Source organism: Scophthalmus maximus, chromosome 6 (assembly GCF_022379125.1).
Source record: "Scophthalmus maximus strain ysfricsl-2021 chromosome 6, ASM2237912v1, whole genome shotgun sequence".
In the NCBI taxonomy this organism is placed as follows: Eukaryota; Metazoa; Chordata; class Actinopteri; order Pleuronectiformes; family Scophthalmidae; genus Scophthalmus; species Scophthalmus maximus.
Genome location: NC_061520.1, coordinates 14,167,501 through 14,195,265, shown reverse-complemented (window position 1 = coordinate 14,195,265; position 27,765 = coordinate 14,167,501). Strand labels below are relative to the sequence as shown.

General features: G+C 41.9%; 2 protein-coding genes across 38 annotated transcripts in view; one reads left to right on the top strand and one right to left on the bottom strand.

The window, feature by feature from the left end:
- The window catches only part of eefsec (eukaryotic elongation factor, selenocysteine-tRNA-specific), a 69,877-nt gene that overhangs the window by 31,190 nt on the left and 10,922 nt on the right, over positions 1–27,765 (top strand). For 9 of the 36 annotated variants that reach the window (XR_004793556.2, XR_004793560.2, XR_004793550.2 and 6 more), the window contains exon 9: positions 20,460–20,577. The exons of the other annotated variants lie outside the window; for them this stretch is intronic. The gene's annotated coding sequence lies outside the window, so the exon portion shown is untranslated. The remainder of the gene's footprint in view (positions 1–20,459; positions 20,578–27,765) is intronic. 36 annotated transcript variants of the gene reach the window in all.
- Positions 25,476–27,765, bottom strand: part of gata2b (GATA binding protein 2b) — a 9,354-nt gene continuing 7,064 nt past the window's right edge. For both annotated transcript variants that reach the window (XM_035632080.2, XM_047332863.1), the window contains exons 5-6: positions 27,623–27,748; positions 25,476–27,021 (exon numbers count right to left, since the gene is read on the bottom strand). In XM_035632080.2, the coding sequence (XP_035487973.2) occupies positions 26,737–27,021; positions 27,623–27,748 (411 nt within the window). In that variant the 3' untranslated portion in view covers positions 25,476–26,736. The remainder of the gene's footprint in view (positions 27,022–27,622; positions 27,749–27,765) is intronic.

Below are 27,765 nucleotides of genomic sequence, written 5' to 3'. Positions count from 1 at the left end.
GTCACTGCTCAAACACAGCTGACAGGAGGTGGAGGCGCTGCCATGACACAGTCGCGTGCCGTCCAACAAATCCCTCTCAATCTGCCAGGCAGCAGGCCCCCGAGTGGGATTGTGTGTGTCTTTGAAACTGTTTGTGTATCTGTGTTTTTTTGGGGCTCTGCGTTTGAGGTTATGTCGGTCTGTCTGTCACAATTTCTACTTGTTTTTTTTTTCCTTCATAGCTTTTCCAATAGTTATTTATGATTATTTTAATGTTCTTTCTTTGGATGGAGAGGAAAATCAAGTGTTTTTTTTCAACAGGTCTTTTCATGCATGACCTTTGCCCTTCACAATGTGTGAGGAGGTTGCTGTTTGTCTTTGCTGTTGTTAGGACATTATAAAACCATGCTGACAGACTATTGTCATGTAAATACAGCCTGCTTGTGTTCTATTGTCTCCGATGAAATTCAAATTTTCAACAAAAATTGCTTAGTCTTAGTTAAGTCTGAATGCTCTGACGTGGTTAAATCAGCCAAGTGAAAAATCGCAAATAACACATCCTCAACATACACACAACATTTTTTCTGCTGTTGATGTTTCAATGTGTTTGTATTATGTGGGGGTCTTCTTCATACATTTTGTCTCGGAGACCGAAGTGATGCAGTCAGTGATGGATGATGTGCTTTGCTGTGTGGCATTTTAACCAGGTCTTTAGAAACAACTCTGCAGCTGCCTCCTGCTACATGGAACTGCGGGTTAAGCACACACACACACACACACACACACACACTGCAGCCCTCCAGCTCTCCTGAGTCCAGGAGGCAGTAAAGTGGTTATCTCTCTCTTTCAGATCCTAATCTGAGCAGCTCCTGCCTGTTGCCAGGTTACCCCCGGGGCGTCAATCTCCATTTAAATCCTCACTGTGTCCCGCCCACCCATCAACACCAGTCCTGTACACCCACCACCGCCACCCTCTGCTGGCGTCCTCCATTCCCCTCTTCTCACCCCCTCAGCCCGAGGGTTAGCCCCCTCCTCCCACCCCACCCGCCTCACCAACAAATCCCAGTCTGACGATGGCATCAGACTGCATTCACACAGGGCCAGCAGGTGACACATGGATGTTTTGGAATCAGCTGTTGTTCATTGGGAAAAAAAGGGTGTGTTTTTATGACGTCAGGGCGCGTGGTGGAGTTTGTTTGACATGCTCTATGCGCCAAGCTGTTCTTTGGCGCGGGTTCTCACATAGGGTTCAAACTGGTCTTGTAGAGCAGGGGGATGTGGGCTCAGTGGGTTTGTTTGAGAGAAGGGTGGCAGACAGGGGGCCTCCTAGCTGCAGGAGGATGTGGGTAGAGTCTGTCCGGCCTGCTCTGCTCAGACAGAAGAGGGGAAACGATGGAGAGATGGAGTGATAGGGATAGGGAGATGTATGTCTGAGAGAACTTTCCTCCAGTTCTTCTCCTCCTTTCTCTCCTTCCCTGGCTTATGAATGGACGTCCATTGTGTGTGTTGGAAGCGCCGTCTTGCATGTCACCCTGTGACCTCTGGGTGAGGTCACAGGGTGAGCAGGGTGGTTGAGAGAGAGCGCATAATTTCAGCACAAACACAAAGACTAGCCCACTGAGAGGCCCTGCCGCTGTGCCAGCTCAACCTCAAAGGAGCTGCCAGCCCAGGCTGAGCAGACGGCTTGTGAACTGGAGGTTCCCTGATCCACAGACAGACTGTAGTGGGTCTGTCCACTCTGTCGTATGTGGACATTGGTATGATTTGTTATCTATTGTTGACTGTTATAGGCCTGGAGGAAAAGGAAGTACAGATACCTGTTGGAAGGTAGAAAAAAGATGGATGATAGATAGTAGCACTTTAACATTGTGGAAAAGTCTGATCTGCTTTAATGCCAAAAAGTCCCCAGTGACTTCAAACATAACATGTTTATTTACACATAAGAAAAACCATGATCTTTTTGTAGCCAACAACTGCGCGTTTTTGCTGCTGAAACCTAACCATAGACTGGTCTGTGGCAACTTTGCTGCCATTAATAAACGTAGTGCTTTGCTCGTGCGTGAGTGTGTGTGTGTGTGTGTGTGTGTGTGTGTGTATGTCCACACACACACACACACACACACACACACACACACACACACACACAATTAATATTTGATACCAAGCCAAATTATGTCCATATTGCACAATTCTGCCCCTTTAATTATGCCATTTTTTTTTTTATGTAACTAAATTTTTGTTTCTAATTACTTAGTTTTACCGTTTGCATTCAGAACTGCCGCAATGCTGACACGCACTGGTACACTGCCCCTAGTCAGGCCTCAGGAAGTCCGGCCAAAGTGGGCTCTGAAGGAGGCCTCTGAAGGAAGCCCGAGCTATTACAGCCTGGTTAAGTGAGAGGCTCGTCTGAGGGGCTGTGGAACACACAGTGCTAGATTAATTCTGATTAAGATTTGAACTGTGAATCACACAAATAGAGTTGGGAATGATCTCAGTCGGTCCCTTTTGGTACTATTGTTTTAAACATACAAGGGGAGACAAAGTTGGAACAAGCGACGAGGGGAAGTGTGTGTGTGTGTGTGTGTGTGTGTGTGTGTGTGTGTGTGTGTGTGTGTGTGTGTGTGTGTGTGTGTGTGTGTGTGTGTGTGTGTGTGTGTGTGTGTGTGTGTGTGTGTGTGTGTGTGTGTGTGTGTGTGTGTGTGTGTGTGTGTGTGTGTGTGTGTGTGTGTGTGTGTGTGTGTGTGTGTGTGTGTGTGTGTGTGTGTGTGTGTGCGTGCGTGCGTGCGTGTGTGTTCCGTGTGTTTGCGCGCGCGTTCCGTGTGGGAGGGCATGCTCGGTGCATTTGAAGCCTCTGGACTGGCGGACGGTGGGCACAGCTCAGCAACCAGTGCTCCACCTGACTGATTGATGCCGGGCCTGTTTGAAGTCCAGTCAGGGAGAATGAGGTCCATTCATAAGCTGCTGCTCCCTCCACACGCCCGGCCCCACCTCTCACTGCCGTCCTCCACTCTGTTAACAGCTGTAATGCTACACTGCTCAGAGCTCACAGTGGCATGAGGGGGTGAGGTGGACAGGCAGCACTATGACAGACAGGGGTATTCTCCATCTGAGTAGAGGTGTGGTCTGTTATGTCTTTAGTTTCCTGCGCTTCTGATTTGAATATACGGCACCATCTATAAAGATATGGCAGTCACTAACTTTGGTTGCTGTTGACATTAATCAGTGGTTTTACGAATCAATCATCCCAACAAAATAATAAATACGATGAACATATTAGAGCTGCAATATTCTTTTTGTAACTGGTGATTCAGCCCAAATATACTATATTTTACTATATTCTTAGACACAAATATTAAGCATGTTTGCTTGAAAAATTACAAGAAAGATTAATGTATTGACAACATAATTAGATTTTTTGTTAAAATATCAATTAATGGAATAATTGTTTCCGCTGTAAAACATTCTTTCTGGAAGAATTCAGTTTCGTTCACTATAGACCCCTTGGGTGACTTTAGTAGTTGTCAGTCCTGCTTCACATGATTAAAAACTATCATATAACAAAAGTTATTACGTAAAATTAGAAAGCCATAGGATTGATATACCAGCATATCTAATGCTCTGTTCAAAAACCAAAGTGAAAAATGATATGTTGCGTTCCTTCGGACAGAACCATGCTAACTATTTCCCCCACTTCCAGTCTTTATGCTATGCTAAGCTAACAGGCAGCTGTCCCTGTAGCTATGTAATTACCAGAAATTAGAGTGTTATCAATCTTATCTCGCTTTTTTGTAAAAAAGCAAATAATCTGCCAAAGATTCTTCTAACCAAAGATCCATGATTAGTTTCCATAAAACATCAAAATTGAACTGGAACAATGATCTACGTGAAATTAATATTATTATATATAATTTTGTGTGTGTGTGTGTGTGTGTGTGTGTGTGCACGTTTCTGGTCGTAAGGATGTTTTTCTTGCGTCGTCTTGTATTAATACACGAGAGTATGGGTTCCTTGCAATTTCTATCAGATAGATCTGCTGTTGACAGGCAGAGCCAAGGTCAGTTCCTGGCCCTCTCACCACGCTTTGTCCGTGACATCCCAGGAATGTGCAGGAATGTGGGCTCCGACAGGTGGAGAGGTCCCCCTTCAGAGACAGACGCTCATACACAACCCCAAAGCCCACTTCCTTTCCCTCCTCGTCGCCTTTTTTACCTCCCTCAACTAGTCCACACTGCACCCTGCTTGGTCCCTCTCCTTCAAGTATCCCCACGCTATGCGTCCGAAGAATGAATGTCAGGAAACCATACTCTTGTTTTTTCGCTGCAAATGGTGAGCAGGCGAGAAAGGGAGTTTGACAAACTGGAGAGAAAAAGGTTGATTTAACGCGGGAAACAAGAGACCAGACATTTCCTTTTATTTTTTTCCTCTTGGCAATTTTCTTCCTCTGTCTGATTGATTGGGGTTTTTTACACCATTGTCGCCACATTTAGAGAGATATTCCCGTCCTCCAGCAGATGGACTGTGAGGAAAATCCTAGCCTCTTGTTCCCAGCACTGTTTCATCCAGTCCACCTCAGCAAGAAGTTAGACTCCAGCTTAATTTGGAGAAATAATCTTCCTCAAGTGAAGTTGGATAAAGCAAAAAGAACATAAAAAAATAAAAACGTCTACTGTCAGCTTCCCCCGTCCCCCCATCCACCCTCTTCCCTTCACTCAGATTGTTATCGTCAGTGAGATTATTGCTTCCTGTAGAGACCTGGAGCTGCCTCTGCTCTCAGTTTTATGTTCCCTGTGTTCCCAAATATAATTTGGGACCAAATTATTACTACTTATCAACACAATAGATGTAACTAAAGATCCAGTTTACACAGTAGAGTAATATGTTGAAAATAAAAAATGACTAAATTTTGAGATGTACCAAAATGCTGCGAGTTGATTAGGTGCATCAAGCTAAAACAAAGCAGTGTAATGCACTCATCCAACAGTAAATCCTTCCTTCCCCCCTCCTGTAATATTTTAGAGAGATGTTGATTCAACTGTAAAGTGATTTTGGAGGATTTGGAGGTTTTTGAACCTCTGTATTATACAATGTTTCTGTTATTTGGCCAAATCTCATTTATTTGAATGGGCTGACAAAGTGAAACACCAGTCAGGTCTCTGGATAATCTAACTATCATGTGTTGTCTAACAATATGTTAATAATCCCATCTTCATTTACCCTGATCATTTTTTGTCCTTAACTGTACACTCGGGCAGTGCACCAACTGTGCTTCACATGCTGTAACACTGTGGGTGGCAGTTATATACACAGATTATTCAAATATCCCATGTCTACATCGTCCTCTCCTTCCTCACTGACTACAGTACAATGCTCCAGACGTCAGCCTCCCATCAGTCCCCATTACTGAATCACTTCTGGGGTAACCCGAGCCATTCAGGCCCCTCTGACACCCACTTCAACACACGCTGTCCTGTAAGACTTCTGTGTCCTCTGATTAGATTTGACTCCTCAAATTGAATCTCCCTCTGAAACAAACACCCTTTTATGCACATGAGCATATACAAAACACAAACACACACGAACTGGACACCGAAACCACACTTGGTTGATTGTTTACGCTGTGACTCTTATTCTCAGTAAAAGCTGCTAATAGGAGCAAATTACTGCCAACAACTTGGAAATATCAAGTGCCTGACTGCTCAGCTGTAATGGAGTTAACTGCTGACCAATCCAATTATGGGCCTGCAAGGGGCTCAGTGGAGCCAGGGGAGGGACGGATGGGATGGAGAGCGGGGCGTGTTGGCCTCAGGGGGATGGTGGGAGTGGAGGGTACCTGGCTCCGAGGCCGCTAACTGTCACTGTTTGGCTGTAATTGGATTTGGAGTGGACCATGGGGTAGAGTTGCCCCTGCCATCCAGACTTGAGCAGGAGATGTGATCTGATCAGTCTTTATTAGCAAACATGAAACAGCTCAGGGCCGAACAGTGTCTCTTATCCCCTGTCCGTCTCAAAAATTAGTCTTCGTTGGTGTTGTTTTACCTGTTGGAACAAACTCATCAAATCTATTTGAGGAACACTGTGCCGCTTTTTTTTTTTTTTTATTCGAAGTGAGAAAAGGTTTCGATTGAAGGTTTTATTGAGCACTCCCAAGGTTAAGGACATGTAAACCCCTTTGAGTCAGAGTAGTTTCAGCCACTGAGGTCAGCTGTGTGTTTGTTTTTGTTCTGCTTTGTGAGAGACATTAGGGTCGTCAGTGACCCGGGAGGTCAGTGAGGAACACAGCTCTCAGCTCGCAGGGTCAACTTTGTTTGACGTCTGGAAATGTTAGAGCGGTAACTCAAACCAGGCCTGTTAATCAAAGCTAATTCAAGTTTGATGTAGCTGTATTTGTCCCTCTATCTCCACTCCATTTAGCCTCCATTACCTCTGCCTCGCTTCCTCATTCCACTTCCCTGTCCTCCCTCTTCAACCTCCTCTACCCCCCTTTCTGTCTCCCTGTGGTGCTCTGTTCAACTGTCTCCATTACTGGGACCCCCCCCCCCCCCCCCCCCCCCCCCCAAACTCTCCAAACCGCTCCCCTCAGGCATCCCAAACCTCATTTACACAGATATGTTTAGCCAGCACAGGAAGCAACCCGTGCCCTTAACAAAATTACGGTCCAGCCAGCGAATGGGCCGCGGGGCTGGTCTACAGGGACCAATCATAGAGGGCCTTGGCTCTACCACTTCCTTCTTTGAAAGGAATAGTCATTCCAAAATGCTGAAGTTTTTTTTTTTGTGTTCCCCCTTTCAGTTAGACGACTTTAGACCCGACCAAGAGCTCACCTCTCACCATGTGAACTAATGTACTCCATTACAGCATTAATATGGGCTTCATGAGTAGCTTTGAACGATTTTCATGATAAGGACAGTAATGATGGTGATGTAAATGCAGTGAGTGCTGCGTTAAGGGTGCACAGCCCCGCTCTGATCACTATCTCTGCGGCGCCTTTGTAATTTGGCTCTGAAGTTCGCTCTATTAATGAGACTCTGCTTTTACTTTTTCCTCCCATATCCTTTAATGCTCCCCATCCCTACATTCCTCTCTGAGTCTGGTGGAAGTCTCTTGTTCTTCCAGAGATTACACTGTTTATATAAAGGTTGAAAGGACCATAGCAAATGCGGCAGAAATATTTTATATATTTTTAGGTACAGTATAAAGGCTGTTCAAGTGCATAGCATGCAAACACTCTTTCAGGCGTTTTATTGCTGCAAGACTGCAGGTCTGTGGCTCTGTGGGAGTGTCTCCCTTTGATTCCTGTTTAATATTCCAGTGTTGTCTTTGGTCTTGGAGGGACCGTGAGGCCACTTAACCTCTTCCCACTCCTCCCCCTCAAAATCTGTTTCTGTATGCATCAGGGACTCTGGAGGGTATAGCCGTGTGAGATATCTCTCTCTCTCCCTCATTCCAATCACCTCTCCCTCCATGGCCTCTGCTCAGGTAATTAACTTCTCCCTCCCATCTCGATCCCCTCCACGCCCAGCCTCTCTCTGCTCCTTATCTGGACTCCTTTCAGATTGTTTAAACTATCAGCCTTCCTCCTCATTACCCCCCCTTCTGTCTAATTCCTCTGGCTGCAGGTGGGGAATAGGTAGAAACTAATCCACCCCTCCGCAGCCACCACCAGCTCTCCTCTCCCATCCCGTCACTCCACATGTCCACTCAACATCTTTTGCCACCTGAATCACTCACACTACCTGTTTTGCCCCCCTTTCTATTTTTTTTAATTATTGAGGCTTTTCAAAGATTCATCTTCTTCACTTTGAGCTTGAATGGAGATTCAAGAGCAAGAGATTGGATTAGTTAGACAGTTTATCCTGATCAGTGAAATAGAGACTTGATCTCTGTTCACCATATGCTGATTAGGACTAGTACACACACACACACACACACACACACATACACACACACACACACACACACACACTGAGCAGGTGAGGTGAGCAAAGAACAGGCTACATCTGTGACTTTTTGGAGCTGCTGGCTGGATTAAAGGGAGATTGTAATTGCTTTTTCACCTCTCCCAGTTCATTTGTATTGACAACTTGTTATAGCGAGGTCGTAGCTCTTTGAATGGAGTAGGGTTGATACTCAACAAAGACAGTGGGCGAACGAGTCGACGAGAAAGAGTCAAAGGAGGTTTCATCTCTCCTAAATAGTGAGGCTTCTTAGGCACTAATACCAATTTATGATCTGATTCCGAATGTCTGTATAGGGTAAAGTGCAGGCAGTGGGGCACATGTGAATGGAGAATACAAAGAAATGTGTAATCTTTGGCAGATAATCACTGTCATAATAACCATAGTGTGATAATGGAGAGAGAGAGCTTTGATTGAATGTGAGGAGAATTAGATGGAAGGACGTGTTCGCTATACTCTCTTCCTTATTCCACCTTTTCTTTCGTTCTTTCTTGCCTCTCAGTATTTATACCCCACTCTAATAGCCTGTGACTCGTAGTGTGTGGTACTGCTCACTGAGTTAAAGGTCAAGTGTTAAGTGTTGTGTGTGTGCGGTGAGGATTTGTTCCAGATCGCGTGTGGTTAACCGAGACGAGGTGAAGTGCACTGTTAAAAATGAGCCAAACTCACGAGCACAAGTTATCCAGCTGAAGTGGAAAGTTTAAGTAAGTTTGCTTTAAAGCATCAACAATCTTCAAGATGGTGATTGACCTATCAGTTTAATCACAGTTTTTTGTTTTTTAATTTAAATAAAAACACTTTCACTATCCACAGTTTTTGCCTACCAGTGTATCAGTAGAAATCAGTGAGTGCAGGTGGATCAGCTGATTTGTGACAACGGAACAATTATCCAATTATACATTGATAAAGTTTGGGGTAACAGGGTTGTACCTGTATTTAAAAAAATATTTACACTGCAGGCTGTTATCAAAAAAGCATTACAGTTTAATGTTGTAATTACTGTTATTAATAACACGTGAATTATTTCATGATAATAGAACAACACTGTTATCACTTGGAAAAATATATAATGTAATAGAATCTACTCAAAAAGCATAACATTTCCCGTTAACTCTAAAAGAAGCCTTATGGATATTTTCTTTTTTTTCCTGACAACTTCGCTCATTTAAATATTTTTTTCTACATTTTGACTAGTTTGGAAGAATGATGGTCTTCACTCCCTGTTTTGTTTTTTGTCATGATAAACATTTTGCCTTCATTGTTTTCTCTTCCTAATCCAAAACATTCCCTTTCATACATCTTTTTCCTTCTTGGACAAACACTCTGATTACGTCATGGTTATCAGACAAATTGCTCTTGTAGCTGAAAATTAACAAAAAATTGTTGTTGATAAACATTTAAAATTTTAAATTCATTGTCCATGTAGAAAATTAATTCAGTATTGAACAAGTCTATTGTTTAATTTTGCAGCCTACATGCTGCAGTTGAGTAAACTATTGTGCCATTGTCTTATTTTATCAAAGTCACTCTCATGAGACAACAGGCTTAAACGTTTCGACGATTAAAATAGAAATAAAACATTTTTACAGTGTGAAGGGGAAACCTCAGACCTCCACCTGGGCTTTTAATATAAGCTGATCAGAGGTGCTCTGTTGATAAAAACATAACCCAAGTCTACATTTCCACTCTCTGCACTGACAGTGATGGGCTCGGCACATACATACTGGACGGTATAAATTTCTGAAGTGAGGCCTCTTTCGTTTTTTGCTCTGCTGGCTGTATCATGTTGCCAGGACAAAGCCATGGTGATCCCTCCTCCTTTTACACCTCTGTGTATAGTCAGGGACAAAGAACTGATTCACACACCCTCTATACACTCTTCTCTCTCTTTGGGTATTTACTGTTTACCACTCTACACCCTGCAGCACAGCCAAAGCTGCATGGCCTCTGTGTCAGGCATCCTGGATCGCGTGGTGTTGCGGTGAAAGCTGGAGGGTTAAGAGGTGGTGGAGCTGGCGCTGCGCGGGTCTCAGTGGGGGAGCAGGATTGATGGAGTGAGTGAGGGAATGACTGAGATAAAAGAGAGAATCGGAGAGATTGAGAGCTGAAAGTGAGACGGTGCAATAGGAGGAAGGAAACCTGGAGATTACACAAAGCAGGCGAGTGCTTATCTCAAAAAGAAGGAAGGTTACGTGAAGGGAGGGAAGAGGAGGAAGCGGGGAGAGGTGTTCGGTGTTTAGGGCTGGTTCGTCAACGCAGGGGAGGTGAAGACTGCAGCTCCATATAAGACCAGGATCTCTGCTGGTGTCTGATCTCCTTGTGAAGTGAAATATAACTGCATCTCACCTCCTCCCATCTCTTTTCTTCTCTTCCACCATCTATTCGGCCCAACCCAGAGAGGTTAGGTGCAAGTAAGAGCAGTGTAGAGTGTGTAAGATCTATTTTTGACTACTGGTGGAGCTATGGAGCAATGTTTTACTCAGGGCCCCCCCACTTTGTTTGGATCTTATGCTGCACACGCACATACATTAGGATGCATCTTATGAGAGGGCGACACAAAGCGCTTTCCTGCAAACAGGCCTTTTTAAGGAAGATCATACACCATACAGATGTATTGTGTACAAGCAGGCTACTTGTTAACTGAATGATAGTTGGTGCAGAAAGAAGATTTACTGGTAGATGTTAACATAGATGAGAAAAATGCTAAAAAAATTGGCTAAAATATTTGGCTAATATATAAACACATTAGCAACATCCAAACTGATAATGATCTTGCACATAGTTTGACAAAATGACCCCAACTTTTACAAAGTCTGTCACCCGTATCACGCAGCCTTCAACAGTTTGCTCAATCAAATTTCAGGCCAGCATGGACGAGACATTCTTGAGTATGGGTGAAATGATCAGAGCCACTGAGCTCCCATGTCAACAGATCCAACTCTGAGACACCTGAGGGACAACTGCATCTGCTGTTGGAAGACTGTGTGATACAGCTAAAAACTCCAGTGACTGGACCACAAGTTCTGCTTGTTTTGTCAATCACCTGTCTGTTTAGAATAAATATCCACAGGGTAAACATTTTCATGTGATGGAGCTCATACAGTAGCTGATGTAGGGACACCCATCGCCTTTCCTACATTCTCACGTGAATTTGTAATTCGTGATTTAACATTATTTAGTTGAAGGCGAAGCATCTTCTGAAGGCTAAAAAGCTAATTTAACTTCAATAGGAATATAATAGAATTTCTTTTAGTCACAGATGCTATTCTGGAAATTCTGACTCTGTTTTATGATTACTTCATTCTTGTCTTATTCATCCCTATGTCCTTATTTTATCCTTTACTGACATGGGTTCTATCACTCTTCTACCTTCCCTCCATTACCCCCCACCTGCACATGTCCAACAAGGAGCCGAATCTAAGATTACCCACCGTACCCCAGCAGCTTTGTTGGCATGACAAAGAGCAGAGCGAGCACTCAGATGACAAACTATGGAGTTGCATAAAACAACCACCACCTTATATACTCCTTATATACAATTACAAAGACAGTCAGTCATCTAATGCGCCCACTGTGTCTTTCTCTTTGTTCTGGACTTAATGTTTCGCTCTTGATCGTCTTTGTTTGCTGGCATTCCTCCTCTCCATCATCTGCACCACAGCTTCTCTGTACACTGACACAAACATCGTATTGCTCCTCATCCCAGGTTAGAGGAGTTTGTTATCATCTGGTTGTGCTTGGCACTGTTTGAGCTTTATATTTTCATTTTTTTGATTTTAATCAGCAGGTTGTTACTGAGGCTTCCCTCAGGTTATTATGTATTGGCGCTATGAGATGAAGTCTGTTGGGTTTAGTGGTGAAACATGCTAACTAAACACTATTTTGGGGCCTGTTCGAGGTCTAGAGAGTAATTTAAATGCAGGCACCATCACTCATTCACTGTGTGACAGATGCTACAAAGTGCCGTTACAAGCAGCTCCCGGGGGAGTGAACAGATAAGAGTGAAGGATGCGGCAGGAAGAAGGAGTAATGGGATGCCCAAGGTCAGTGAAAGATACGATATCTGTGTCAATCAACCAGAAGTCGTGCAGAAATTATGACTTCAATAACTTTGTGAACATTATAAGACCCACTTAGCACATACTATAAAGAATTAGAGGGACTTTTGTGACAGAGACAAAGGCTACTGTAGTAATGTGTTTTGAAGGGGTCGGCTGCTGTGCCCCTCTGGGTCTGTTTCATTGTGTCTAAATGGATTAAAATGGATAGACAGAAATGGAACCGGCAGGGAAATAATGACATTAGTACCTGCAAACTGAGCACTAGTGATGCGTCGTCAATCCAAACCCATTCGGCCATGATTGACTCGTGATAAAGAGTTTTAAATGAAGAGCACTTTGCCCTCCATGTGATAACCATACACGTCAGGATTGGGCTTTTGCAATGTATTAGCAATGTTTGTTTTTAAAGGTTTGGGTCATTGTAAATCAATCAGATGGAATCTCATCGCAAACCAGCTTTTCATTGACCATCTTTGTTTTTTGCAGCTCAATGATGGCTGACTGACTGACTGGGATGCGTTCAGGGTGGATCATGCTTTGTATCTTTGTTCCCAGAATAATCGAGACGTGGCTGTTTCTTATAAGTCCGCTTCAAATCCCTCTGTAAAAAATTTGAAATACCATCGACAAGAAAAGACAGCAAAACATATCGGTAATAGTGAATTTGTGAGCAACAATCTCGTGCAATCTCCATTAAGTGGCAGTGAGCAGAGAGCCAGTCCGATAACCTTGCTGTCTGGGAGCCTGCACTATCTGTTCAAAGAAGCCTTCATTGGATTATGCATACGCTGCCACAACCCAAAAACATCTGATCTCTGACTGATACATGCCATTATTAATTACTTAGTGCAATTACAGCCGGACATATGGTAAAATGGTGATTACACTTAGGCCCTGGCAAAGTCTTACAGTAAACTGCACTTTCATAATTCTTTGTCTTTTCTTCCAAAGAGATTATGGGTTGTTGTTTTTTTTGTTTTTTTAATTCACTGAGCTCACATTGATAGATATAAATCTGCTGTGATGGACATTCACGGAAGATCTTATGGTTCTCAGAACTATTCATCACATAGGAAAAACTAATTATGGTTTACCAAGAATGATTATGTCTTTTCTGCATATTTCCTTGGGGCAGGATGAAACTAGATGAATAGATGACTTGATGATTTTTTTTTTTTTTTTACTATTCACTGTCTGGAAAAACATTAATGTCTGAACCTAATTTTGTGCCAGTTCAGGTAGGTGTTGAGACATTTCTGAATATTGGTGGTGGTGCTAGAGCAAACGTCAGGTCATCACAAAATTCATCGTTTGGGAACTTTGTATTTTTGTTCTAAATTTGTCCCCAAAAACAGTTATATCAGTCGTTAGAAGGTCTGCAACTAACGATTATTTACATAATCGATTTAATCTGTTATTTTCTCGATTAATCGATTAGTTGTTTGGTCCAGAAAATGTCATAAAATGGTTTCCCAAACCCCAAGATGGTGTTTTGTTGTCCACACAAAAGAAAGGGGAAATCAGAAAATATTCATATTTAAGAAGCAGAAATTAGAGAATTTTGAATTTTGAATTTTTTCCCCATATAAAAATTACTTCAACCGATTAATCGATTATCAAAATAGTTGGCGATAAGTAATCGATTACTTATCGATTAATCGATTAACTGTTGCGGCTCTAGTCACTAGCAAAGTCTGTGACTGACAGAAAACCAACCAACTATACCCTCTGTAGAGCTTCACTATGGCGTGGCAGAAAATAGTATGTTGAAAGACTGATCCATAAGTCATCTCCAAGCAATTCTGAATCTGATCCTGCATTCCTGATCATAGAACTAATATGAAAAGCAAATGTAAGAATGAATATTTTTGCATGTGTTCTGTAGCTTTTATACTGTCAGTCTATACAAGACGTACATAAGCTGCTGTATGAGTGCCAGATGTATGTCTGCAATACTGGAGATGGACGAATGAAATCTCTCATTTAGGTGTTGAGAAGTTACAAATGATTATACCAATTCTATTGAATAACATATATGATGTGGCAGATTTGTTTTTTTTATCCCTAATATTGTGTGACTATTGATTGATATTAATGTGAGTGAGATAATGTGCTGCTGGTATCAAATCTGTCGCTTCAGCTCAATTTGAAAGGAAGAGTGCCGGAATGAATGAATTCATCTGAATGTGTGGACGGAGAAAGCAGAGCATGAACACAGTGGAAGTGGCGCTGTTCATTTGTCAGGAGATGGATTGCAGCCATTGAGAGGAAAAGCTTTTAATTTGTCTCTGGTGTGGTAATTAGGTTTCAATTCGCTGCGCTCACTAAGAGGAATGGGGAGGGTAATGAAGTTAGTCATCTTACTGTGTGTTGAGAGAGAGGAAGAGAAGAGAGGGGTTAAGTATGCACAGTCTACATTTTTCAGTGGACCTCTCTGCCTCTCACACTCTAATTCATAGTCTGATGCTGTTTATTTCGGGTATCACAGTGCTTTTATGCATTAGTTAAGTGGCCCCGGCGCATTAATGTGGGGAGAACATGAAAACACACTGAAACCTGATCCACCTCCTCTCTCCTGCTCTCCGCTCTCTACCTTAATAATGTCTCTCTTCACGCCGTACAAAATATTTTCCCTCCGTCTCACTCGCTCTCCATTATTTCCCCAATGTCTCCTTCCACTGATCTCCTCCTCCCTTAGTCTGAACTGAGTTGATATGACTAATGGCTCGGTATTATACTATATGCAGGAAGGCAGAACATGGGAATATCAGGTTGCATGGTTGAGGAAAAAGAGGAGAGAAGGGAAAACACAGTATTAGTTGTCGTAGATGTGGAAATGGACAAGAGAGTGTGTGTGTGGTTCAAATAACAGCAATTTATGCAATGATAATAAAAGGACACATGTCTTATATATAAATCATGGACTTGATGTCATGTGAATATTAGCCCTGGGATGTTCTATCGTCACCTTTGTGTTCTCAGTTTGTGCATTTGCATCCATGTATGCTTGTAAACTGTAACTGTATTCCACGTGCTTAAGTGGTTTTATGTCTCTTTGCACACTTACAGTATGCTTTTTGTGTATGTGTGTGTATGTACATTTTGCAGTGGGCACAGTAACCACATGATGACCCCTGTTTGACCCCTGAGAAGTGTGTAGGCGCCGGGTTCAGTCTGACTCTTGTCACATGATCCTCTGCTGCCCTCCCTCTCCAGTCACAATGGAGTATTAATCTGAACACCACATACACACACAAGAAACTCAAAAACAGACGCACACACACACTTGACACAAAAAATCATGCACTCACATAAAAACTTTCTTTGTTTGAGTTGTAGTACTTTATGAATGCTGGTCAGCGGTAACAATATGGAGGTTAATCAATATTTGACACGTTGTTTTCTGAATTGTCTTCGTGTACGACTTGACTACTTTACATAGAAGAGCGACGCCAGTATTGCCCCATGAGTGCGAGTTCTGCCTTTTTCTTCTGCTGTGCATAACAACAGACTTTGAAGTTGGCTGTGATAAAATACTTTATGTGTCAGAATAGAGAGCAGGAGAGAAGCAGATGTTTGATTTTTGGATCAAGTTTTAGCTACTTTCCATTGAACATAGTTGTTGACATCGGTTCCTCAACAGTTTTGAACTACGTCCTCAATTTCGGATATTGACCATACACGGCCTTTCCATTTTGACCAAGTCTTAATTTGTCCGCGTTGTCTTCACTGTCTGTTGACTCTTGCTCTCACTGGTTTGTCATTAAGGGATAAGTAGTGTGAGATAGAGATGAGGTGGCCCGAGGTGGAGCTTGCTTTTGTGTAAATAGGGGACATGTGCCTTAATTTAGACGTATATCGCCTCCATTTCGCCCAACTGGAATCCAAGCTCTGTGTTATTTTAGTTTTGCAATAGTTATTTCCCTGCCTGGTTCGATGTGGGCTAATCAACTGTTAGTTAAATGTGCTGAAGCTGACTTCCTCTTACCTCTTCCATCTCTCCCACTGTTGGGACCCAAGACCTCCAGCGTCCCAGCATCCTTAGGGTGACTGCTGACTCCAGCCCGGCTTCCTGTTATAGAAATTTGCGGAACCATGTCCCCCACACATACTGTACAGCCACACACACCCCTCAGTAACCCTGCAGCCATCTGTGGGTGAATGATTGTGTGTGTTTGTGTTTGTGAGGTATAGTGTATGTGTGCTTTTTGCCTACACAATAGAGACCATAGGTAAGTATGAAAGAAAGACCAGCCAAAATGCATTATAAAAAAGGCAAACCGGTGGTGTAATGTCATGACACAGGCGTGCAAGGCGCTCAAGGCTCTTAAAAAATATGACAGTTACACTACGTTAGAAAGAATATTGAATGTAATGCTCCATCAGGGGTGGTCATGTCCATGTGAATGTAGATTTGTAAGGCAAACAGTTAGTGCAGCTCTTAAAGTGACAGACAATGTCAAATAAAGTCAGGGGTGTAAAAGAGAGCCACTACCCACTCAATATTGTCGATACTCTGTTCTGCAAAACGTTTGAGCAGCTTTCAGTTTTAAGGCAACTTTACCATCATGATTTATTCTCATTGCTCTTGTACTGTAGTATTTTGTCAAATGTCAAATGTTGATTTCAGGAATTGGTGGAGACCAAAGACAAAGCTTAGACAGACAGAGTTAATATTGGACTTACATTGGCCAGAAACATGCCTTTAACTGAATGATATTGTTGCTTCTGGATGTGTAATTGGCTACATATCTGTTTGTCATGTCAATGATTTGTAGCATGTTGTGTTTACAACTTGTTGCAATGACATCAACTGGCCCCCCAAAATGTCAACTAATGCTGTTTTAGACATTGTTGAAGGAATCTCTTGCTCTTCAACGTCTTTTTGTTGTATTCGGTATTATGTTGATGTAAAACACTAAGGTACTGTACCACTGGATTACCGGGTATCTCAGGCGCTCATAGTCATGCAGGTGTAACAGGAGCACAGCACAGTACATGGTGTAATTTATATTCAGAGTGGAGCGGAGAGGGTGAGCAGGTTGAGGTTTCAGAACATGGACTAATAACCTCACAGTGTCACTCAATCCACATTGATTGTGCCGAATCTCCATGGCTGCGTTGTCACAGCAATCTGGGCGGCATTGTCCTCATATGTGGCCCGGGGCAGTGGTCCATGAAGGAAGTATTTTCTTAAATGACAATAAAAAGCACAATAAGCGAGTGTAAGTGAGCAGTTTGATCATATTTATTTCACAAAAGATCCAGTTTAGAGGAGACAGGTGGATTTCCTTACACCCTGTGCTCTTGAGTACGACCATGGTGACTGTGTGAAAATCTCAGAATGAATATTTGTGTTCACGCGTCGCTGCCTCTGTTTTTGTGTAAAAACAATTTCTTATTGTCCTGTCAGTCTTTGCCATTGGGTTTTGTGCGTGTGATTGTCCATGATCATAAAGATCAGTGTGTCCGACTGATGTTACTGGCTGAGCATGGGCCCACACTGACTCCAGGACCCTCACAATGCCTGAGGTCTGCCCGCTACACAGTGAAAACTTTGTACTAAAGCCAGTTTCCTAACCCCCACCCTACTCGGCTCATGATGTGGGACGATACAGCACGGAGGGAGTCTGATCCGATGCCGTCTGACTGGCTCATTAGCAGGTCAAGAGAACATAACCAAAGAAAGACTTGACTTAGACATTGATATAATTCTGGATAAATTAATGACATGAAAAATCAGCAGTTGCTGTTCTTGCTGTATAGATTTTTTATCCATAGTTTCTCACACTGTCTGTTTCCTCCACACGTGGGAAAACAACAAAACGCAAGACAGTGGATGGCACACTTAGATGGTACGTTGGACTTACAGATTGATGTCTGACTCTTGACCAAGTACCATTCTTGTGATGGCTTCTAGTTTTCGCAGAAGTTAAAGAGAGCAATTGTCAACAGGACCACAGTGGATTATCTTCTCCAGCACAAATTTGAAAGTCTGCTTTTTGAAGAAAAACTCCTTTCATCAAAGGGTGTTTAACGATTGTTAATTCATAATTTGTTAACTTAGTTTGTCCGTGGTGTTTACTGTTAATCAACCCAGCCATTGTAATAGCTGAGACTAATGTGTTGCTTATACAACACTATACAGTTACTTTGTGTTCCGACAGAACATGAAGTAAAGTTTAGACATAAATCAGTTGCATACAAAATAAATGGAACAAAGCTCTGCTGAAATTGCCCCCGGCAGGGTGAACTGTGGCAAAAAAACCAACACATTAGCCGAGAATGTTTCAACTTGAACAAAATATTTCATGCATGTCCCATTGCTATGAATCTGTTTCATAAATGTTGAGATATGAAAAAGCAGAGAAACAGGAGGAAAGTAAGAGGAAGGCCTGGAGTGTTGGGTGAGCTTCGTCAAAGGGTTAGCTGAACATTAACAGGTAGACACAGTCACTGCATCTGTAAATTAATGTCTATAACTAGTAGCTATATTGGCTGGTTGGAGGAATGTCAAACAGTCCTGTGGTCAGATTTGTACAAATGATACACAATATTTACCACTATAGGTCTGCGGTCTTTAAAACGACCACGTACGTCTTAATAAGTTGCTTGAACAAACAGCCTACAACAGTTGATATGTGTGCCAAGTTTGTCCTCTCCATGTCTGCTTCACCGAGTAAAGACATTCAGGTCACGTTATTTGGTGAATTTAAAATTGTGAATGTGAGCATGAGTGGTTATCCCTCTTCATGTGTTAATTTATTTATTTTAATCTTTTTACTTTTAGTCCAGTGGATATATTTTGTATTGATTTATAATTGTGTTGAACTGTCTTTTGGGCACATGGCAATTTGCTGTTTGACACTGTGATAAGCTCAGTGGAAGATTTTTGGGATAATTGCAAACTTTCAGATAAATTCATTGGGCTCAGCAGATATTATGGTTTCCTCAAACTAAAGATTTAATCGTGTGATAAGATTTTTTTCTTCAAAATATAACTAATATGCATTTCTTTTTTACAAAACTATATCTATGCTCATTTTGTCCCATTGTGAGATGCAAATGTAGACTTTTACTGTGTGCATGTGCATGTGCGTGTGTGCGCGTGCGTGTGTGTGTGTGTGTGTGTGTGTGTGTGTGTTTGCAGGCCTCATTGACGTTAAACTGTTTAGGAAACACACATTGTCTGTGGGCTCATTGAGTTGTAGCAGCTGCAAATGCCTGCAGTGATTTCTGTCCACATAAAATGGCTCTTGTGAACGTGACAAAACAGCCTCATTATATCGGGGCTGTATAAAGGACAATACAACAGGGTGTTGTGGCCACCACAACAATAGCAGTGAAATTAAAGATGTGAAGAGGCTGGTGGAGGCTGTGCGGAAATGGTTACAGAGGGTTGTTGTGGGATTGTGTTGGTGGGGGTGGGGGGGTGCTGCTGTGCGCTCAGGCCGCTGCAGAAGCTACAGGTGAGGTGGATCCATGTCCGCCACTCTCTTTTCTTTTTTCACTGCCTCTTTTTTCTTAGTGCTCACATCCATGTCTCCAGTTTCCCTTGGCCCGATTTCCATCCTTTGTCCCACCTAAGTGTGTGAAAGTTGTTGTGTTTTCTGCTGCATCTCCTCTTCTCACATACCGCGCAGTTCTGGTGAACCAATATGACGTTGTTTGTATGTCTCTCCACGTATATGCTTACCTTTACAATAATTTATGAAGGAGTAAAGAAGAAAAATGAGTCGATCCATGTCAGATACAGCTCAGCAGGGTGGTGGAAGAGATAAAGAGAAATCCCACAAAAATTCTAAAAAGAAAAAAAAAGTGGGGGGAAAAAAGCAATAAAAAGGAGAGGAAATGAAAAGCAGCTTGATGGTGAATGGTGATAAGAGACGGACTAGTCAAAAAAAAGGCAATCAGCTCAAATTAAAAAAAAAGTGTGGAAGAGAAGTCAGAAGAAAGAGAGATATGAGAAACATGAAAGATGACGACACACATGTCACATCGGGATACCTTTGCGGCTATGAAGGAGAATTAAAGCTTTAATAGTTTGTGTGTGTAATCTTGTGTATGGGTGTGGGTGCATGCGTGTCGGGTTTTGCATATTTAGCTCATTATCAGTTCTGAGTGCTGTGAGATATCACAGCTACGATCTGCCTGGGGGAGGTTTGTGCTGTAAAAACCACTGGAGTTGCATCATATGAGGTATGTGCCATGGCTGGGTTCAATACTGAGCCTCTAAAGCTTTTCAGCTCTGCTGAAGACCTGATCACTCTCCTGGACATGACACGAGCATGACTCTCACGTCTCCCTTTTTCTATCTGTTTTATTGTTATTTTGCTCTGTACTTACTGTCTTGGTAGTACATGTTTCTCTTTTCGTCTTGTTCTCTCATTCTGCATTTGTTTCTCTCCAGTGTTTGGTCTCCTGCCAAAGGGGCCCCGGCTCTGAGCTGTTGTATGTTCTGCAGGTCACTGTAAGGTCAGCCGAGAGGCAACATTAACAACAGAGATTCCAAGAAATGATGATCTCCACTCTCCCAAGCAGCCCTGCCCATGGCCATCACAGGACACTGCAATTTGTTGGAGGTACAAGACACAAGTCAGTGTTGAAAGTAAATGTGTGTGTTGGACGCTGCCAAATACACACAAGGAATTTTGATGGCACTGGAGTGAAAGTGAAACATAACTGTGCGTAAATAGTCAGTTAGTAGTGGAAGGGTGTGGGCCTTATGTGATAATACATCTGAATAAAATGGCTAATCCCTTGACGAGATGGAACAGCGGTGTCCAGAGACCTTTGGATAACATTGTTGTCTATCTGTCTAATCTCCTGAAACACACAAAACACAATAAGCAAAGTCTAAAGTAATTTGTGTGTGTGCACGTATTCAGTGATGTAGAGATTTCTTTCCAATGCTACAATTGGCTATGTCTGATAACTGTTGTAAGTTTCCAAACAGACAATCTCAACAGCACGCCCACTTCAGGCCTTGTTTGTACATGACTTTGGAGCCCCCCCCGACTTTTTCTTGCACTATGATTAAATTCTTACTTTTGGATTAGATTAATAGTCTGAACAACTATTGTGCAACATGCAAATTTGCAAATATTAGCTAAATGTGCAAGGGAAACAGGATTAGTGAATAATGTACATGAATTGCTGAGGCTTCTGCTCCCTCAAGAGACAAAAAGCTAATATTACAACAGATGAAAATGTTACATCTGTGTGGAGCAGTGACTATAATTGACTTACCACAAGAAAAACATGATTGGCATATTTCTATCATATTTGCCATATATTTTTTGTTCATTTGAGGTTTTGCTGATGGTCTTGTAATCTCAGTGTATCTTGTATCTGTAACTGTTCTTCTGCAATGGTTGAATGGTACCTGACTTGAGAATAAGCTCCACCAACTGTATCTCAGTGCCACAAGCAAAGAATCAACATCATTATAACCCAGTTTCAGAAAAGCAGGACATGTAATCGTTCATGAAGGATGATTTATTGTTGGACACCTGTATCATACTGCATTAGTTGTTGCTGGGTCTACCTAATGAAGCGATAACTGGGTGTATATGGGCCAGTGTAGGTGCAACATACATGGATGTTTTGTCCCTCCTTCCCTAGTACTTACCCTCCCGGCCTAGATACCCCGCCTCTCAGATTTCCTTACGGCAGAGCCCTGGGCTTTTTGTCAACTGTGTTATAAGATAGTGGGGCCCAGACGCCCAGTCCCAGGGGCCCTAACACACAGGACATTAACCTGGTGGCTACAGTGTAGCTCTGTGGAGCAGATGCATTTCTCCCTCCTCCTTTGGCTCCTAGACCCTCCCTCCTTCACTCATTGGTGTAACAGCCAGAAGAAAAGAGGTGATTGTTTGGAGACAAGAGGGATGAATTTGTCTGCCTCAGACAGGAGAAGAAAAGCAGTTTGAAAGGGACTTGTCAGTGGTTGTGGATCGGGTGGTTGTAGGGTGTCCCACTTTTAAAAGAGAATGCACCGTGTGTCAGCATATTCTACCTTTTTCTGCAAAGCCTGCTCTACTTTCACACTGTGTGTGTCTGTACAGTGTGTGCATGTGTGTTGGAGTGTGCACCGCCAGGTGTTTAATAGCTGTGGTTAACTTGGTGGAAACTAGAACATGTCCATACCCACACTCATGTGGGTCTCTGAAAGTTACGTCACTGGCATGTTGTCCGTTTCGCCTCTGGGACACAACAGATTCTCTCATATATTCTGAGGATCAGTGATTGGAGCCCTCTGTTTCTCTCCCCTGTTACTGTTATTGTGTATTTGGTTCTCTTGAGATCACAGCAGAGACAACACCTTTGAACCCAGATCTCACTGATCTCCCTTGCCCCAGATCCGACAGAGCACCGAGTCCCATCTGACACATCTCACATCCCCCGGTCCTTCAAGGGTGCAGTGTGAGACCCTGTAGTTGAGAGACAACATGCCTAGTTTATCTGTCTCTTGGTTACCCAGAAAATCAGCATTGACTTTGTACTCAGCACATCAGCAAAAAGTCTTTCTGCACAATACAGTGGAGACAACAGTCTGATTGTTATATCATCAGGTTTTTTTTAACGTGTTGCACTCATACAGACAGTTGTTGCTGATAAAAGTGTTTAAATTGTGTGACAACTGGTGCATCCTTGAGCCCTTAGTAAAAGCTAAGAATCCCCATCAAAATATCATACAGGAATTTAATTCAGTTATGATATTGGGAGGTTTTCTGTCAAAATGAATGTCTTTACATTCGATAACTGTCAAAGTTAACATTATCATTATTATATTTTCTTTTCTCACAGGATAGTCAACATGTGTTTGTCTCTTATTTTACCACACTTTTCCTAATGGTTCGCCTTTTTGCTTATCTAATATCTGCCCTAGAATATGTATTCTAGGCCAGTCAATCAGTCAAGTAAATTTACAGGTTTTTTTTTTGAAGATAGTTATTTTGAATAGAAAATATTTCAATCATTACTTTCATTATAAGTAGAGAAAAAATTATCTAAATTATTTGAGATTACGTTAAACTGTTTAGTTCATTACTGCTCTTAGGTAATGTTTTATTGGATAAGCCTGTGTATCTTATAGCTGTCCTCTGTGTGACAGGAAACATTAAACGAATGGCAAATGTGTTACAACACCACCCTCCATAACCGCTGATATAACCACAACACCTATTGACATAGTTTCTACAAGTCTGCATTTAAACAGATTCATGATATTTTCACACTCTTAACAGAGCATGACTTTTACTAATCAAAAACGATTTTCCATTTACAAGTGAACTGTCCACCAAAATTATAATGCTATAATTAATAACGTATACCAAGGTCTCGATGGATCTTTGCAATATGAACAGCTGCTAACTATAAGAGAGTCTGGAGTATAGTGCTGAAATATCATAATAAGAATCTCACTTGTCTTTGTGTTTGTTAAAAACCTATCTGACATACATGACCTTAACTTCGGCATCAAAGGATGCAGACGTGATGAGGACAGGTTGTTTGCTCCCACTTTTGGTAGATGTTCCTTCATGTCTTTTATCATTATTAGGTCTATAACAGATAAAACTCTGCTCCTTTCCCCTTTCATCTCCTTTATCGTAGTCTCTCTGCTGACTCGCCCCTCTGAAGTCCATTCAGACCTTGTTTTGATTCCATTAATTGAGTTTGTTAAAAAAACAAATGGTCCAAGGAGCAGGTACTTATGCAAAAGTGGGAGCTATAAATCTCACTTATGAGCTGAATTAGGATGCCCACCCAGTCCCCTCACCGTTCCTCCACAGATGTCTTCAGAGAGGTTCACCTTGCAAAGCGGCTTGCCTGCTTTTTAATCTCCTATTTATGGGGCAGTCTTGTTCTTTTACTCAGTCATATTTTCGTGGAGAAGGTGACACTTTAAAAGGGTCTGTGAATAAGTCTGTGGGAGGGCCTGGAAGAATGACAGAGTAAGTGCTTCCAGGGTGAGAGGTCAGCGAAGTCTTGAGAGGAGGCTGCAGGCTGCACTTGGGTTGACCCTTAACTGTGTGTGGAGCTCAGGGGCAGATACATAACTCTTCTTGTGAAAACTCTTCCCAATTCAAATCTGTGTCAGTCTGTGCATGTTTACAATTGTCCTAACAACCTAATCCTGATGAAGGCAGTTTGCCAAACTTTGATTGTTGTTAGTTGAAATACTGAGGGAGTGCTTTCACACTCTTTTTTTAATTTTACAGATTATACTAAACTTAAAGCTTCCCTACCAAAATTGCATTCATATCAACATTTGAGGGCTTTAAATTGGATAGAAATAGGATATACACAGTTAAAAATATGATGTTATTTCGCCAATGATAATGTTTCTTTGACCCTCTGGGAGGTTCATTGTGATGAATCATCTATGTCAAGCCAGGTTCAGGTCTGTGTGAATTGATTTGTCTAATCATAGAGCTATGACCCAAACTCTTAACAGCTGGTTAGGGACGAAACGCGGACTAAAAATCTATAACACAGGTGATGGCTACATTATTTGAACCAAATGGGTTAGATTGTTAAAGAGAAAAAGGGCCCTTGTGGCCTTTTAAGAAATGTCTTATGTCACCTCTGGGATTAGCCTCTTGCAACAGGCCGACAATGAGAAGGTCTATTTCATAAGAGTATTATCTAATGACCAGATACTACAGGTTCGAAGCTGCGGGAACATATGGCTCAACCTGCTCAATTACTGTCAACAGCACTAATCTCCACTGCCCAGTGGTGTAACCTGTTTGTTAGAAAGTGGTAGTTCACAAAAACAGGAGAGGTCACTTAATTCATTGATACTATATACTTTTGAGATCTACTACAAAGGCTGTCCTGAAAGGAGATGAATTGCATTATTAATGCCGTCCTTTATGTCCTGGTGAGATGATGAACATGTTTCTTGAATGTTTTATTAAATATTACTCTCTTCAAAGCTGTAAAAACAACACTGATGTTATCATCTTTGTTGATATGACAAACTTGATAGCAAGCAGTTGCCTATAAACACATCGTGTAGACAGGAAGTAACATTAGTGTTCATTTGGAGATGTGCTTCTGTCCACCAGGTGATTATAAGTCCAATATTCACACCCTTTTACCTTGGTTTTTGGTCTTTTACCTTGGTTTTTGGTCCCCACCAACTCCTGAAGGAACCATTGAGATCCTTACCAGCTTGATACTCCACTATGTTTACCCACTTGCTAACTTTGCCTGTCTGCAAAATTTGGGGTTGGGCCAGTAGTGTAGTCGAATTTTAGAGCTTTTCCATAAAAAAACAGCTGCCAACAACAACAATGCTCTGAGAGCATTAAATTGTGGCCCACAACTGAAACAATGAGCTGTGGGCTCATCACCATGAACATCAACTACCACATACAAGAAGTCACATGATCCATTGTTAGTATGAAATATTGGCTTAGTTAGTTTGTAGAATCCTTGAGGGAAAATAAGTTTTCTCAGTCATCACTGCTAGGATTATATTTTTTTTAATTATCAACACCGACCACCAGATTTTCAAGATTTTCAGCTGTTTTGAAAGGTAACAAAGTGCAAGCTGTGTTCTCTAGTTCTGACTGGCAGGATGGTAGAAGTGTAAAATAAATGTAACACAGATCAGTAGTGGTTGGATGTATATATGTGCATATGCACATGGTGACATTAATATCCGTTGTGGAGCAACTTATGAAGATCCAGAGAAAAACAGGGACACAGAAGGATACAGAGCATCTGGTGCACATATAATAACCATATGATAAATATTATAATCGTGCAAAGAATCCATTATTACTGTATCTTTGATTTGTGTTAAATGAACTTGCAGGAGTTCCTCCATGAAGGTTATTGGTCTCTGTACATATAATGAATGAATAGTAATGAATATACCTCTTGTATTTCTCATATTCAGCACCGTACTTTGTCATGACAATTATCAATGTGAACAACGTTATCTGTTCTCATTTCAGAGACTTGGATATATCTGATATTGAATCCACAGAGCAGATTGGATAATGAACTTGATCTCTTTATTTCTTACGAGTATAAATGTTGACCAGCTCAGAGAAAGCACTTCAGCTGAAAATATATTCATAGCTGGTATAACAGTATCCATATAATGATTCAGGTGATATATCCAAAGAAAAAAAAGGCAGTGAAAATAAATTATCTGATAAACAATAATAATAATAATTATAATAACAACAATTATAATAAACAGTGTCAAATTAGGGATCCGTAGACCTATTGTCTGCTTGTTTCTGTTGTGAAAATTCCTTTTAAAATTGTCCATGAGCAAAAAATCCAGCATATTTTTGTTTAATGTTGTGAGGGCGATTGCTCTGTCTGGGACGTCCCTCTCAGGCAAACACATTTACAATATTCACAGTTATATAAACCTGTTCGGCACATACTGAACCACACCTCAGACAGTCAGTGGAGACTGTTGGAGGAAATCTATGAGGTGTGATGACATTTTTGTGTGTTCCTGGCTGACAGGAGGCAGAGTCCTCCTCCATCAAAATAGGTACCAATAGATAAGAAGTAAAAAGGTCCTTCCCTCCCACAGTACATCATGTTTTCCGACATAACCAATCAAGAGACAATCAAGATGAAGACGCACAAACTGCATGTGTCAAACATTGCACTCACTGTCCTCTAGTGAGACCCTCATCCCCCATCATGAAACCATTACAGGTTCTTGAAGTAACTCTTTGCTAACCCCTCTCTACGTCCTCTCAGCCCATGGCTGTCACCATGTTAGAGTGGTGCGGGTGGCCGAATGACGGGTGTATCGGGGTGGGTGTAGGGAGCATGTGTCCAGCATGGCTGAAAGGCGGCAAGTGGCCCATGGACATGTGTCCGGCCAGAGAGGCGGCGCTGAATGGAGAGTTCTTGTCGTGCAGGCTTTTGGAAAACTCCTCGTAGCTGTCGCTACACCGCTTGCTCTTTTTGGATTTGTTGGACATTTTCCTGTTGCGTGTCTGTATCCCCTCCTTTTTCATGGTCAGAGGTCGGTTAACCTGTGTAGAACAGGAAAAGTGAGAAGGTGAATGATTCGGTTCAACTTTGGAGGGGAAGTTAAAACCCTGAAATTATGAATTTTATAAACTTGCAATCAAATACATTTTTAAACATGGGGTTTAGTTTCCAATATTCTGTGCATATGCAGATATCACTTCAACATTGGAATTAGTTCATAGTTGGTTTTGGTGGGATTTGTTTTTCAATGAGAAAAATAAAAAAATCACCAGACTGATCCTTCTAAATATGTATTTGTAGCTTGATTATATATAAATATATATATATATATATATATATATAATTAATGTCTGCAGGCTTAAAATATTTGGAGTCTGGCCTTTTTGCAGTACCACTTAACACTTAATAAAAGTCCGACCATTATGACTCTCAGGGGATTATGCCTATACTATGGAAACAATAAAGCAAAAAGAAAGAAAACACCAAGTCCGACAGTGTCAGAGAGAAAACAACCCCCACTCTTTTCTTCTCCTCTCTCTCTCTCTCTCTCTCTCTCTCTCTCTCTCTTTCCTGCCTCTTATCCCTCCACAGTCCAACCTGTCGGCCTGCCCAAGTGTCGGCGATCAGCGGTCAAAGACTTACGTTATGCAGTTTGTAGTAGAGGCCGCAGGCGTTGCACACTGGGTCACCATTTGCGTTGCGTCGCCAGAGTGTGGTGGTGGTCGTCTGACAGTTAGCACAGCAGGTGCCGGCTCGTCTGGCAGCAGACTGTGGGAAAATATGGA